Here is a 15538-nt window from a genome sequence, read left to right as displayed (position 1 = left end):
GCACTGTCGAGAGAGATGTGAAAGAGTCTCGTGTCTATAAGGCTCTTTGCTCCCAAAGAGAAAATCAAGCCTCACACGGGGCTGTCTCTCGTCGCTTGCCGCAGCTGCCCTTGTGCTGCTCCTGCCCGGGGCAGGGCCCGGGGCCCGGGGCGGGTGTGTCGGGGCCGGGCAGAGGCGCCGGCGCTGCCCCGGCGAGGCGGGGCCGGGCGGGAGCGGCCCGAGCGCGGCTCCGCTCGGCTCCTGTGCGGCTGCCGCGGAGCCGGGGCCGGGCACGATGGCGGCCGGGCTGGGGCCGGGGCTGCTGGCCTTGGCCTTGGCCTTGTGGCCGGCAGGTGAGAGCCGGGCGGGGAGGGCAGCGAGCGGGCCGGGGGAAGGAGGGACAGCGACAGCGACAGGGCCCGGTACATGAAGGGTCAAGAAAAGGCGCAGGGACAGGGGCTTGGGAAATTTCTGAAGCAGGAACAGGGACGGAGGAAGGGACAGGGGCAGGCCCTGTCCACGGGTTCGGCCGCAGTTCCTGAAGCAGGTGAGGTCCAGCCCCGGGAGGGCTCGCAGGGCCTCACCCCGGGCACGGGTGTTTTCCCCGGAGAACCGAGGTGCCGCCTGTGGCTGTGTCTGTCCAGGGGCACCGGGACGGCAGAGGAACAGCCTCGGGCTGTGGCTGCAGTGCGCTCGGTGCCTGTGCTCTCCCTCCGCGGGGCCGGGGGCACCGGGAGCCCGGGACAGCGCCCTCGGTCCGTGGTCGCGCCCTGCCCGATTCCTGCGCTCTCCCTCCGCAGGGCTCTGGGCACAGCTGAGGCTGCAGGAGGCCGGCGGAGGGCTGCGAGCGCCCGGGGACTCCCTCACCCTCTCCTGCCACGGATCCGGATTCACCTTCGCGGATTATCATATTTACTGGTACCGTCAGGCACCCGGGGGCCGCCCGGAGTGGGTGTCCTTTATCAGCTACCTCCGTGGCAATACAGAGGACTACGGGGCAGCAGTGAAGGGTCGGGCCAAGATCGCCCGGGACAATTCCCTGTCCGTGGCTTTTCTCTCATTGCGGTCCCTGCAAGCTCAGGACTCTGCCCGGTATTTCTGTGCTGTTCACACGGGGACAGGAAACCCAGCTGAGCTTTAACACAAACCTTCTGGGGTCTGGCTCAGCACCCACCGAATTTGGAGATGGTGAATTCCAAAGTGGTTCAAATGTTCCAAAGTGTTCCTAAGAAATCAGGGGCCATCCCCATGCAGCGTCAGTGATCCTGGCCTTCAATCAAGAGCTCCTTTCCCAACACTGAGGCTTTCCTTCTCCTGAGTCCCAGTTGCAATGTTCTATTCTGTACAGGAGGTTCCAGTTTTTTCTGTCATCCAGACAGCCTGGTGACTGCCAGGCTCCAGTCCCACTCTGCCTTCCTTGGTCCCCTTCTTAAGTGGAACACACAAAGCACCTGGGCTTTGGCAACACCTTTCCCTGCTTCCTTTGACCCTTTTGGGGGCCATGTCCTTGCACCACTGAGAGCAAAGCAGTGATGCAAAGGGCCTGATTTTCTTTCAGGTGCATTTCAAGGTGATCAGAGGCAAACAACCAGCTCTGCAGGGTGGTGGCAGCAGGGAACACTGGGACCCTCTGTTGCACTTACAGCCCCTAAACCTGCTATATTTACATGGCCTGGTGTCAGCAGTGTCCTGGTGAAGCCCTGCAGTGCTGCTGCAGTACCAGGGCCATGGAGGCTCCTACAGCCACACAGCCCCTTTTGCCCACACGAGGTTTTCCTGCCAGGCTGACCAGAGCTCTGGGACACTGACCATCAGCAGGCTGGAGCTGGGGTCAGTGCACTCAATTACTGCACCCTGAGGGACCAGAGAGACACTTGGGGTGTTCCTGAACTCCATGAGCTTCCTCCCCTCCTGCATATTCACGTGGGTCCCAGCCCATGCAAGGGGAGAGTCAGTGAGTGGGCTGTGCCTGGGGTCAGGGATATGGGGTCTCACTGCTCCTGGGGGCTTGCAGAGGAGAGGAGTGGAAGGCAGGGGAGAGAGAAAAGAGGACTTTTTCCATTTAAAGGGAGCTGCAATGACTGTCTAGTCCACTTGCTGAACCACTTTCATGGCAGAACACAAGTTGCAGCATATTTCAAAAGACACTGTCCAAACATCTCTTAAACAGAGACAGGCTTGGGGTATTGACCACATCCCTAGGATGCCTGTGTCGATGTTTCACCACTCTCTCAGTAAAGAAATGCTTGCTAATATCCAGCCTAAACCTCCTCTGGTGCAGCTTTGGGCCACTGTCACACGACCTATCACTGTGTACCAGGGAGAACATCCCTCTCCACTTCCCTTCCTAAAGAGGCTGAGAGAAGGATGAGGCCCCTGGCCTCTTATTCCTGGACTAGACAAATCCTCCCTGGCCATGCACCCAACTGCTTCTTTTCCCATCCTCCAGCCCCCATTCTCACTGGGCTTTTCTACCCTCTCCATGTCCTTTTTACCCCTCCTATCCTAATAGTCCTCACCACAAGGTGCCATGTCCAAGTACCCAGGGAAAGAGGGAGGAGGGTAAGGATGCAGACAGTCTGTGGGGTGGGCAATGCTCCCAGAAGAGTGGTGGCAGTCAGGACAATGACAGTGTCAGGGCTCAGAGCTGTCCCATTCTGTGGTCACAGGGAGAGCCCTGGGTTCCTGCTGAGGAGGGGAAGGACACAGGGCAGGCAGTGTCCTGGCTCTGCTGAGCAGCCTGGTCCCTGCAGGGTCCTGGGTTGCCTTTGCTGATGGGCAGGGGTCCAGGAGGCCTTAGAGAGGAGGAGGCAGCTGGAGAAATGTCATCACTGGGGAGGGAGTAGGGTGCTGGGCCAGAGTGCAGGGAGCAGGGTGAGGAGCACTTTGGCTTAGGGGTGCCCTGGCCAAGCCGAGCTGCGATCCTGGGGTGTCCCATGTGGGAGCAGCAGCTCGGCAGAGCCAGGGCCAGGGGCCAGGGGAAGGACAAGCTGACAGCCTCCCCAGTCAGCTCCAAAATCTCAGCAGCAGCCTGCAAGACATCTGAGAGAAAGGCCAGGGCTGGCCTCTGAGAAACACGTCCCCTTTAGCCAGCACAGCATTTCCTGCCCAACAAACAGTCTGTTCTTGCACCGTGCAGAATGAGAGACAGCCAGGAGGGCAGCGAGAGCTTCAAGTTCTGCTCGTCCTGCCCCACCTCTCCCCCTCAGTGTTGTCACAGACAGAGGGAGGGAGCAGGAGGGAGTGGCCCTGAGAGCAGTGCCAGAGGCCCAGGCAGGGCAGGTGTGGGCAGAGCTGTTGTGCAGGCAGAGAGAAGGTGGAGAGAGGCGAGACAGAGCGGGGCTGGCCATGTGGAGTGCCCTGTGCGTGGGCTTATTGCCCATTGTAGGTAAGTGCAGGCAAGGGCTGCTGGCCCCAGGAGCTGAGCGTGGCCCTGTGCTCTGCACGGCTCTGGGGAGCTGCTGAGCGCTTGCAGCCGGACCTGTTCCCCGGCTCCAGCTGCCCAGCCATGCCTGGGGAGCACGGGGACAGCAGCCCTGCTCCTCTCCTGCCCCTGTGAGCTCGTCACCTCCATCCAAGCTGCCTCCCCTGCAGCCTTGGCACACGCAGGGCTCCTCCCTGCTGCACTCAGATCTTGGGGCCCAGCGCTGTGCCCTGGCACTGGACACTCTGCTCCTGGGGCCACTGCGGCCCCTCTGGCACACACCAGCTGCAGGATGGCAGCGCAGGGCACCAGCCCCATGGCCTGTGACACGCCTTTGTCTTTGCTGGGCTCATCTACAGCACTTTCAGGGACAGCAGAGTGGGTTCCTCACCATCCTGTCTTGGCAAGGACAAAGGGATTTGTCACCCCATGGGGCAAATGCTTCCTGCTTCTTTGGGGAAAATCAGAGAAAGCTCCCTGTCTGACAGGGAAAAGGAGGGAGGGAATTGTGGAATGTCCTTCCTTGTGAGCCTTGACACCTGCTGCCAGCTCTGTCCCTCTGTGTCAGCTGGCTTCAAAGAGGAGGATTTTGTCCTTCCACCGGTCCAGTGCCAGTCCAAAGCTCCATTAGCATTGCCCTGAGCTCTGCTGAATCTTGGAGTGACTGTGGCTTGTTCTTGCTCTCTGCAGCAGTCACTGGCCAGGTGACCTTGGAGCAGCACTCCAGGGAACTGACCGTGCAAGAGGGAGATCCAGGCACCTTCCAGTGCAGCATGAAGGAAGGTTCTATGGGAAGCTACGACATGTTCTGGTACCGCCAGGGCCCACGGGGCACTCTGGAATGGATTTGTAGAGAGGGTGATTATTATGGAAAAGATTTCCAAGGTCACTTTAAGGGAAGAGTGGAGAGCTCCAAGAACAGCTTCACATTGGAAATCCTGGCAGCAAAGCAAGGGGATGCAGCAATGTATTACTGTGGAGCAAGAATCACCCTGGAGCAGCTCTGTATCAGAATGGATCAAAAACTGACAGATGGAGAAGACAGATGTCTCAGCATTTCTGTCTAGCAGCTGGTCCCCAGGGCTCTTGTCAGGCAATGGCAGGTGCAGGAAACATCCCTCTGGCTTGGTGGCACTAAAAGGCAGTGGAGGGAGGGCTGGGAGAAGGGCTGGCACCATTTCTGGTGCAGGAGGATCTGTTGTGGCAACTGCCCAGGCTCTTTGGGCAAGTGCAGGTTTAGTGCACGTTGCCTGGGCTCCTGTCCAGCACAGCCTCATTTTTCCTCTGTGCCTTGGCTGCAGAGCCATGGGATGATGCAGATGTGTTGCTGTAGCTGCCAGAGTGCTGTGGTGGATGGAGCCAGGCTGTTTAGCAAAGCCAGGTGAGCAGGGATGAGTTTGCTCTGGGTGGCTGCTACAGAGCACCTGATGAGGAAGGAGGAGTTGAGAAGGTGTGGTGAGTTGACTTTGGTTGTCCTCCAGGTGCTCAGCAAGCTGCTCTTTCAGTGCTCATCCTTGAATAAATGGGGAAAATATGCAATTATGGCTTGTGCATTGAGACAAGGACAGGGAGATGTCCCTGCAGTGCTGTTGGATCCCAGAAACCTGCGGGTTTTGAGCTTTCTGTGCTGTCAGGCTCTGACCCCCTGGAGAACACTGCTTTCAACTTGAGGCCCTGGAGAGGGCTTCTTAATTTGAGTGATGAAGTTAAAATCTCTGGTGTCATGAAATTGAAGTGTTTCCTTTCACATTGTAATGGGTTCTAAATTTTATGTTTTTCTAGTATAGGAATAGGTATGGAACAATATTTAGGATTTTGGGCGTTGTCTCTTTCATCTTCTCACTTCTTCCTTCTTCTTCATCAATTTCAGGTCGTAGTTTCTAGTTGGTCAGTCAATGTCACACTAAGAGTCATGAGAACTTAGGTTAAAAGCAGAAATAGGTCAAAAGGATAAATAAAAGAGGTGTTAATTCTCTATTGGTCTGTTTAGCTTTAAGCAACCTTGCAGCAGTTGCATCTTTTGCCTTTTTTCCTCACTTCTAGCAAGTAGCTAGAAGTGCTGTTGAACGTTCTATCCTTTCTGATAAAATTTAATAAACAACCAAGCCCAAACACAATAAAAAAACCATTTCCATCGTGTTTTTATTAATTTCAGTTCTAAGTAAACAAAATCAACGAAAACAAACCTCTAATTAAATGGTGCAAAACCCCCACCACTGTTACACAGTGCCACCATGTATTGATGATGGAGAGAGAGACGGGGACTACTGAATGGTGATCAGAATCCAGTTTTTACTGAGCACTACATGTGCTTATATACCATTTACATGTTGGCTGCTAATATTTTACTACAATCATCTAGTTAAACATCACACAGTCAAACTCTGCATTTCTGCTTAGTAAAATCTTGTTTCCCAACAGCCAGACTTGATCCAAACTTTTTGCAATCTTCAGAGCTCTGTTTGCTCTTGCCAGGGCATCCTCTTAATCAAGCTGTATATGCTGATTAAATCTACAGTACTATCAGTCTCATTTACATTTACCATATGCATATTTGACTCTCTTGCTATGTGTTGAAAGAGAAACCAGTAACCAGACTTTTTCTGTGAGACACTTCTAACAACAATATTCCTTTCCAAAGAGTCAGGGGCAATATTTTAGAGAGATTAACATTAACTGCCCACTATGCCAAAACAAGCAAGGATGTTAATGTCATTTTTAGTGTCGGGAATCCTCTGGAACAGTGTTAGATGTTCAGAAGTAGAGCAGTGTAGAGGCACAGAAAAACAAAAGGGAGCTCCTCAGAGACATGAAAGAGGAGACATCACGTGGCACTGAAAAAAAACCCAGATGTTTTTGTAGAACTGTCTAGCACAGTGCGAGCTACGGAGCACAGTGACTGAAAACAACTGAACCACCACACACAAACTGTCTTTTTCCAAAACCAATTTCTTCACTCTTCACGCTGAATTCTTGGCTGTTGCAAACAGACATTTGATCACCAGCTCCAGTAGAACACAAGTGGGCAAGAACCTTCTGTATTTCTATGTTTCAATTTAGCAGAGCATTATATTCTTCTGTTTGCCTCAGAGGACAAAGGAGACTTTTGTTAAGAACAAAGATCCTTTTAGCTTCAGATCCAACAATGGTTGGGAACAGATGCATGAAGAACAAGACCTGGAGACCAGAAATGGCACTTCCCAGTAGGAATCTCTCAGCTATAGACATCAGAGCAGGGGCTGAAGAAGCACTTATGCTTGTTTTGCTTTTACCCTTTATGAGTTCATCCAGGAGCCCTTTGTTCATCATTTTGGCCTTTGGACACAATGCTTTACTTAAGCTTTGTCAAGAAAACCTCATTCATGAGGTTCAAGGAGCTAATGTCTGAAAATGAGCAGCTCTCCCAAATCCCTCCTCTGTCCAGGGCCATAAGCCATGGGATTCCCCCCAGAAGATCCCTGGAGAGCCCAGATTCTGCTCTCCTGAAGCCCAGGGCTCCAGTCCTGGATTTGCAGTGCTCTCTTCTCCCTGGATCCTGAGCTCCAACTGCATGGTCACTGCAGCCAAGGCTGCCCCAACCACCTCACATCCCTCACCAATTCTTCCTCACTGGCAAGTAGAGGTCCAGCTCTGCAGCCACCTGTGTCAGCAAGTTTGCATCAGCACACTGCAGTAAACTCCTGAGTGTGTGTGCTCAGCTGTGCTGTCCTGCCATCAGACACTTGACACGCTTCCAGCACCCCATGAGGACTGGAGCCCAGGAATGTCCCATTTGTCTAAAGAAGGCCTCGCCAATTTCTTTCTATTTCTCTCATGTTTTCTACCCATATGTCTTGGTTTGAAAGACAGTCATCTGCCATGAAACGCAGGAGCCTCTTTTTAAAATGGAGAATGTAAACCCCCTCCCTCCAAATTATTTTGAAATTAAGGGGCTCTCTGGCAAAGATATGGCAATAGGAATAACAGTTCTTTCTTAGGGAAATTAAAACAGAAATACAGTATTACAGCGAACAAACCCAAAAACAGAGTCAGTATCCAACCTGACCCCCCGTCATTCAGTCAAGGTGCTGCCCGAAACCCCAAGTAAAACACAAACTAACAGAGTGTCAGTTTATGCGGTGCTTTATTCAGGGCCCGGGGACCTGCGGACTCGCGTCCCAAGTCAGGATCCCACTGGTTCCCTTTTTAGAGGGTTTTTTATACCCTTTTTACAAATGGTTTATGTGCAGAAGTACACATTCTTCTATAGATACATTCACCTTGAAGATAGCATTTTGCGTCATAAATCTTACATGGTTGCTTATCCTAGGACTATAGTGTTCTCCCCCTCAATCTCTCTCTTACGCCACTGCCCACCACCAGTACTTTATTTATGATTATACTTTAACCTTATCACTAACAGTTCTGCATGCTCTCAGCACAGCACATTCCTAAGTTAGTTTCCCAGGGCCTACTCTGGGAACTGCAGTCTTCAAGCCTTAGCATTACTACTACTATTATGGTTTATACACTTTATATTCTAATATTCAGGATTTCTAGTCCATACGGTAACAAAGGTGTTGGCAGCAGGGCCATGCAATCGTGGCTGCATCCTCCTGCAGTGACAGATGTTGTTCTGGTGGAGCAGTGCTCCTGTAGAAGAGTGAGGTTTTCTTCCAAAGTTCCAGTGATGATGTGCAAAGGTCTGGTTTTCCTCTGGAATCCAGTGGAAAAAGGGCTGTCTTGGTGTTCCAGATCTCACTTTTTATCTAGGTAGGAAAGGCTTGGCTCCTGCCCCTGGCTGGAGCATCTCCCAGTGGGATGATGTAATTTAATCAGTCATTCAGTGGGACTCAATGGACCATTAACAGAAGATATCTCCTGGAGGAAGGATGGGTTGTGGAAAAGATAAAGAATACTGACCCAGCTGGTCTTAATAGATGGCCCATTAGCAGAGGATATCTCCCACAGAAATAAGGATCAGTGCCATGCCTGGTTTCAACAGATGGTGATAGAATACACACCTCCAGTCAAATCCTGTATTGCAACCAAAGACACCATATTGCTCTCTTGGGGATGGCTTAAATTCCCTATCCATTTTTGGTTTAGTTTCTGGTTTTAGTCTGGAATGGTCACGGCCTCCCCCGGCTCCAGGAATATCGCAGTGGGTGAGGGGCAGCAGGGATCCTGTGAGGGCTGGGGCCAGGGGCTGCTGCTTCCTTCTGGTGGGGGTGCTCACCTCAGGATCCACAGGGCAAGGGCGACTGACTGGAGACACTGCTGCCCTGTGTTTCTTGCCTGATTTTTTTGTTTACCTTCGGGCTGTGACAAGGGCTTGCCAGCTTTCTTCTCTGCTTCTCTGACACTTGGGAGCCCAGAGCCAGCACGTGCTGCACCAGGATCTGGTAGCCAGGAGGACACCGTGCCACTGCCTTTGCTGAGCTCGGGATCAGCCATGGCTGGTGAACTCTCCAAGGGATCAATCCCCCGCCCAGCCCCGCTGTTGTCTGCCACTGTTTCACATTAACTCTACACCCCGTGTCCGTCCAGCCCCGAGGGGCTCCTGCCAGAGCTGCAGAGTTTGTGCTACACCTTGATTACCACCCTGGGAATGCTCAGCTCTTGCCATTCCAGCCTGCTGCTCCAGGCTCCTGTTACGGCTCATTTCACCATAGGGAGGGGCACAGGGACCGGCTACTCCTGAAGGTCTGTAAAGGAGCCCCTTCTCCAACCCTTGGGTCTGTAAAGGAGCCCCTTCCCCATCCCTTGGGTCTGTAAGGGAGCCCCTTCTCCATCCTGCGGGTCTGTAAAGGAGCCCCTTCTCCATCCCTCCCCCCCCGAGCCGCCATTAACAGCGTGAAAGGGCGGCCGAGCTGGCGCCACAGCGCCCCCTGCAGGGCAATCATCGCACCCGCCCTGCCCGGCCGCGAGCCAGCAGCGCCCCTGCTGGCTGTGCCCGGAACTGCACCCAAGGGGAAAGTGCCTGCAGCCGAGAGCAGCTGGGACTGGGCTCTGCTTCTGTTTGGTGTCGCTGCCGGTGGGGTTGTTTGTTTGCCTTGTTATACACACACATACTGCTAAAGAACTGGTGTTCCTTGTCCTGCCTCTTTGCCTGAAAGCCCCTAATTTCAAAATTATAATAAGTCAGAGGGAAGGGGATCATATTTTTCCATTCCAAGGGAGGTTCTCACCCTACTTGGCAGACACCTGTCTTTCCAACTCGAACAGCCACCACCCCCTGTGTGAGGCAGCACAGGCAGCAGCTGGAGCAGCCACAAACTCACAAACATTACATTTATTTCCTTGACCGTGCTGACCTGGGGGAATCCCTGAGCAACAGCCAGACAGAGGCAGAGAGAGACACTGGCATCTAAACTGGCTCCATGCTAGAGGATCCCTGGATGCATTTCACCATGGGGTATTGAGAGTAATTCCCAGCTCAAAGGTCACTTGAGCAGTTTCTGATCCTCCTGATTCTTCTGCTTTTAATCCTCTCTTCCCAACTTCCCCAGAGCCAGCCTGCTACGTCCCAGTACACCTGTCACACTGCCACTAAAGCCCACAGGGAGAGAATTAGGGAAATTGACTGCATTGTAAGAAATGTTTGAAATAACACAATAAGCACTGACTATTTTCCTGCTTTCTATCCAGATTAACTCCCTCAGACTTTCCAGAGGTGTCATGTAATCCCCAAGTTCTCATATACAACTCAACCTTTCTGATATTATCTGAGATCCTTGCAAGCTTTATGATTTCTTCAGGTGGTATGTTGTAAAACCACAGAAGAAGTCATGTGACTGCCTGTATAATTCAAAATTCTGTGTAGTGGTACAGAGACAGTTTTTGCTATGAAATATATCACAGTGTTTGGGTTTGGGAGACCACAATGTTATAAACGGCATAAGGCCCTGAACTAAAACAAAAGGAGGGAAAAAATATGAGATGTTTTGGGAAAGAAATGAGAAAGATGACTGCAATCATGAAGAAGACAAATAGAACATTATTTCTGTATCTCTGTTTATCTTGAACACATAAAAGAGCTCATGAAGTTTCTAAAGGTGCAAGAAAGGGAGAAGTTGAAAATTCTATACTCAGTCATGGTATCTGAAATCACTGAACTATTCAATTAACTTATTTCCTTTCCAGTTTTGGAAGTAAATCTACTTCATGGGACTGGCTGCCATGGATAATTAGGACTAATATTTGGCTTTTTGTCTCCTGTTTTAAAACACTTTTGAGCACCTTGAGGAAAGAGTGAGTTATTGGAATGAGTCTTAGCACTGTGAGCACAGCTAAGCTTATATTTGGACCAGGGACGACTCTCACAGTTCTACCAAGTAAGTGACATTTCTTTATTTCTAAAACTTCATTTAATATTGGGGTGGAGGTGGAAAAAGGAATTGGATGGTTTGGGTTCACTGTAAGGATTTTCATCTGCAATATTCCCGTGAGTGCACTCTCACTCCAGCCAGGCTTTCAAGCCAAATCCTCAGCTTGGATCTGCTCAGAAGGGTTTCCCAGGAGCAACTGGGCTGACTCTGCACAGCACCATTATTCCATGATCCCCAAACACCAGCAGGGCACTACTTAGCATGGCATAACTTATTCCCAGTTTGGGCAGCACTCTGGCTCAAATTTCCTGTCAAGTGTCCAATTCTCCAGTGGACTTCAACTGACTGACTTGGGGCGGGACTGCAGAGCTCAGAGAAGAGCTCACAGTGCTGAGGAGTTTTGAGACAGATCTGGAACTGCCTGCTTGGAGAAGTTCTGGTTTGACACCAGCACCACACTGAGAGTGTCCCCAGGTAAGTAATTCCAGTACCCTGGGGACAGAGGAGGAAGGAGGTTAAAGAGCCTTGGGCTTAAATTCTCACAAGTGCCTCAAATCCTTGAGCTCCTGGCATGAAAGACAATTGGCTGCCAAGGTGTGTGGGTTCTGTAAAGACCAATGTGTGGAGTGGGGATGATAAGAAGCCTTAGCAGTTCCTATCTTTATTGGGAATTCCATGATGCAGATTAAAGGATGAGGTCACCCTGAGATTTTTGATGGAATGTGAATGTTGGGGTGGCAGAAGGGTTTTTGGTGTAGATCTACATTATATTAAGATTCAGGTGCATCCCTCAGGAATTGTTGCTGGGCTTTTAGAGGTCTTTAAAGTACTGTAAGAACATTTCATGTTATTTCAGGCCCATTACATTTTAGAATGGAGGACTCCTCCTGTGACTTTATAAGACTAAAGAGAAGGAGAAGTACAACTTTTTGTCCAAATAAATGTTCAGAACATAAAACACAAATCCCTTCCAGAAGCAAGCAGTGGTAGGAATTCATGGCTGGATTGTCACAACATGCAAACTAGTGGGACTCCTGTGAGTCTACTAGACTCAGAATAAACGAATCTTCTGCTCTCTGAACTACAATTGCACCGTGTACATGATTTCTTGCTGATGATCTTGCCCAGGGAGCTCTTGCAGAGAAGCTGCTTGTTTGTATTCTGGCTGTTTGGAAAGCCTGGAGAGGAGACCACATGAAAAGCCTTTCAAGGTCTTCTCAGAGAACACAGAATGCACAGGACTGACAGGCTCTGGGCAGCCGTGGTACAACACCTGGGAAGGAAATGTTTGATTTCTGTTGGGTGTGTGGTTGCTGTAGGTGTGGACAAGTGTGTAGTTGTGCCTGTTGGCTCAGGAGAGCCGACCCATGAAGTTGTGGCAGAGCACGATTTGGCTTTCACCTCAGTTCCTCAGCAGTGCCATAGGGCTGATGGGGAAAGGGGGTAAAGTCAGAGCCCCTTGATCAAACTTCCATCAGTACCACAGGATGAAGAAAATATTAGACTTGAGGGATCTCTTGTCCCACCTGCAAGGCAGACACCGTGCCAAATGAAAATCCTAAAGCACCTCTCTTTACCCAAGAGACCCCTCAGGGTGCTCCTGTCAAAGCAGACACGTCAATCTTTGTGGATGTGTCTGACAGCCATTCATAAGCTGAGCCCTTTCTGGCAAGGAAGGCTGCTGGAGGATTCCTGTCAGTTCCATGTTTTTAATCTAATGCAAATTGTTAATCTGAATTAAGTTATTGGTTTTCTAATATTGTTTTTTTGTGATAACTATTGATTCTCCATAAATAATATGATCTAGAGGCAAAGGTATTTTGTTTAAAATGAAATCATGGTACCACAATGATTTCCTGCCTCTGCAATTCTATTGACACCAATGGTTTTCTTGTAAGACAGCTGGCTGTGAGTTTAAACAATCATCCATCATTAGTTGCACCTCTACTGGCAAACAATAATGACATATAAGATAATTAATGAGGATGTTACAAATCATTTACAGCTGAAGTACATGTGAATTTCGATCATTCAGCACTTGGGAAAACCTGCAATTAAATCAATCCTGTCCAAACCATGCTTTTCGTTACAGATATTTCCAATACTTCCAACCCTCAAGTCATTGTGATGAAATCAAAGAAACTGGAAGAAGGTGGCAGCCCTGGGAAAGCAGCTTGTTTGGCAAGGAATATTCAGACAAAGAGCATCAGCTTGGAGATGCCCTCTAAGGAGGTCGTATATGAACAGAGCAGATCCATTTTGACATCAGAGGGGTTGTACAATGCAATTAAAGTGGTCAATGTGACCAAAGACACAGAGCTGACCTGCACGGCCAAATTCGACAACAGCACCATGACAACAACACATCCAGGTACAGTTTGGTGGCACAGCTGTCACTTATTTCTGGAGACAGTGGCCTGTGGGGCTTTGTGTTCTCCTTCTCGACAGCATTGCCCTGGGCAGCCAGCAGAAATGAGAAAGGCATTGGGGATTTTAGCAGGGAGAGATGAAAGATGTTTCAAAGCATCTGAAAGAAATGGTTTCAACTCTTGAATTACTTGGAGATACCTTTTTGGGGGAGAAGAGGGAAGACACAATCTATTTATCCAAAATGTAAATTCCCTTATGACTAAATATTTCACCATGAAGCAGCAAACCTGCTGCAGCACAAACTGGAACCTTTAGAGCCTTTCTACATCCTGCAAAAAGTTAAAGATAGGAGGTGCTGGAGGGATTTGTAACAAAGTACGTTGTTATATTTTGCGGGATTGTTTTGCAGCTTTGAAGGTGATTCAAATAGTAAAACCAAAACAATGTAGGAATTCTTCTGTTTCCTGCTGTTGCATGGAAAAATTGTCAGCTCAAGTTATTGTTGGAAGTAATGACTGATCATCTGAGCCCCAACTTTCCTCAAGTTCCTACAGGAAATGTCACAGGAACATTTCCCTTAATCCTGTCTAAAGCGTGGATAGAGTTTAAAATGTCTTTTCTTTATCATGCTGCAGAAGAAGAGGCTGATGAACCAGTGGCTGAAGGGCCCAGTAAGAGGGTTTGCAACAGCACAGAGCCCAAGCACTCAGCACAAGGTGAGTTCTCCAAACAGGCTGTGAAGTTCCATTGTTCTTTGGGGAATAAAGGCATGGAAATAGATTTCCTGCAGGGCACAGGAGGCAGAAGACAACACCTTCAGCAGACACAAGCTGCTGTTCCAGGGTTACTCCTGCAGTTACACACAAGCCCCAGGAAGCCAAAAGCAGCAGAGACAGACCCTGGGCTCCCCTGTTGTTGCCATCTTCTCTCTCTCTGCTCCTTTGCTGCTCTTCCTTTCCCTGACACCATCCCCTGTGCATTGTCCCACTTTGTGCCAAGACCACAACATCAAAACGCAGACCATGATCTCTCTGCTCTTTTCTGGTCACTGAGCAGATGCTGAAGGGCAGAGAGTGAACATGCTGTCCATGGCTGTGCTGGGTTTGAGAGTCCTGCTGGCAAAGAGCATCGCCATCAACACCCTCATGAGTATCAAGTTGTTTCTTTTCTGAGGTAAGGGAGCTCACAGCTATCAAACACGGGCTCCCAGGCCCAATTTCATTAAATGCAGTTTTAACCCCCCTTTGCTCTTCCAGTCATGGGGAATGAAGGCAAGAGGAACCCGAAGAAGAGCAGGAAAGAACGTGAACCAGCAGCACAAGGGGCTGGAACAAGCAGGGCCAGAGCAGCTGCCAGAGACCAGCCAGGACACGAGGCAGCACCTTCCCCTGAAGACATTGAACACTGCTCACTCCTGCCTGGCCAGATGATTTACACTGAACAGTTTTAAGTGCTTTTGCTGTTTGCTCTCCTCTGAGAACTGAGGAGAGTGAATTTATCCTCATCCTCCTGCAAAGTCATCTCGCCACACTTGTGGCATTTGCACACAAGTGTCCAAGCTGCTTCAATAGCTTTCAAAACTCCAATGCTCACCCTAGATATGTGGCCTTTTAAAAGCTCCTTTCCCAGGCATGTTGTGTTACTGCCTGTGCCACTGCAGTAGTGCTGCTGAGGGAATTCAAGCCCTGTGGTTGCCATTTGCAGCTTTGGGTTTTAGATCGATTTCATAAGTGTGTATTGCAGATGAGAAGAGCTGTGTGGGACCTGAAGTGATGCCATTCATCCTGATCATTTTCATTTCTTTATTAAGCCTGTATTTCTTCTGCCAAATATAGCTCATGTGCATTTTAGGTTCCTGTAGTAGTGATGAAAATAAAGTTTTATACTAGGCTAAAATGCTGTGGGTTCTCTGTGCTTTTTCTTCTGAAGCTGGGACAGAGATTGCCGAAATCCAGCTGTCCTAAAGCCCACGGGGATCATAAACAAAGCTTTGATAATGGAGATTTCCTGTTGGCCAAATGTGTCTTTTCCAGAGCCTGTGCAGGGAAGTGTCTCTCTGGCACATTCAGGAGCTTCAGTGAGGAGAGACCTTGCAGAAGGCATGAGGGAGGAAAATGCTCATAGCAGCAGAGAAGAAGCCCTGCTGTTGTCTGGCACTCAGGGAGAGGAGCAAGGGGCCAGCAGGAAGTGATTTTGGGTGGTTTGATGGAGTGATAGTTTCCATGGCAACTTGGTTCTTACCTAACAGAGCCCAGCTCACACCTTCCCCAGCTCAGCCCCTCTCACAAGCTGCAGGCAGGATGCTGTGGTCACCATTTGTGACTCAGTCACAGCAGGAAGGATTAAGCCTCCCCTGCTTTTGAAAAAACAAGTTAACCACATTGTGTAGGGGAAATAAGGCTTTTCTCCCTCCCAGTCTCCACATCAATCTTTCCCAATTAATTCTAATTCGATG

General features: G+C 49.9%; 2 protein-coding genes across 2 annotated transcripts in view; both read left to right on the top strand.

Moving 5' to 3' along the window:
• The window catches only part of LOC106864004 (M1-specific T cell receptor alpha chain-like), a 370462-nt gene that overhangs the window by 178002 nt on the left and 176922 nt on the right, over positions 1–15538 (top strand). The gene's annotated exons all lie outside the window — the stretch shown is intronic.
• LOC148221097 (Ig heavy chain Mem5-like) lies at positions 275–14979 on the top strand. The gene is made up of 8 exons (XM_088179634.1): positions 275–332; positions 780–1084; positions 6154–6173; positions 10670–10719; positions 12806–13084; positions 13719–13799; positions 14140–14256; positions 14340–14979. The coding sequence occupies exons 1-7, from the start codon at positions 275–277 to the stop codon at positions 14253–14255; spliced, it is 909 nt and encodes a 302-aa protein (XP_088035760.1). The 3' UTR covers position 14256; positions 14340–14979.

Source organism: Sturnus vulgaris, chromosome 27, assembly GCF_052056855.1.
Source record: "Sturnus vulgaris isolate bStuVul1 chromosome 27, bStuVul1.hap1, whole genome shotgun sequence".
NCBI classification, from domain to species: domain Eukaryota; kingdom Metazoa; phylum Chordata; class Aves; order Passeriformes; family Sturnidae; genus Sturnus; species Sturnus vulgaris.
The sequence above is the reverse complement of the archived record's forward strand: the minus strand, read 5'-3'. Positions and strand labels throughout refer to the sequence as shown.

Excerpts from the sequence above, each read along its gene's own strand:
- LOC148221097 (XM_088179634.1), top strand. The coding sequence starts at position 275 with ATGGCGGCCGGGCTGGGGCCGGGGCTGCTGGCCTTGGCCTTGGCCTTG. Across the intron at positions 13,085-13,718 it reads CATGACAACAACACATCCAG|AAGAAGAGGCTGATGAACCA; the intron begins GTACAGTTTGGT and ends ATCATGCTGCAG. Across the intron at positions 13,800-14,139 it reads GCCCAAGCACTCAGCACAAG|ATGCTGAAGGGCAGAGAGTG; the intron begins GTGAGTTCTCCA and ends GTCACTGAGCAG.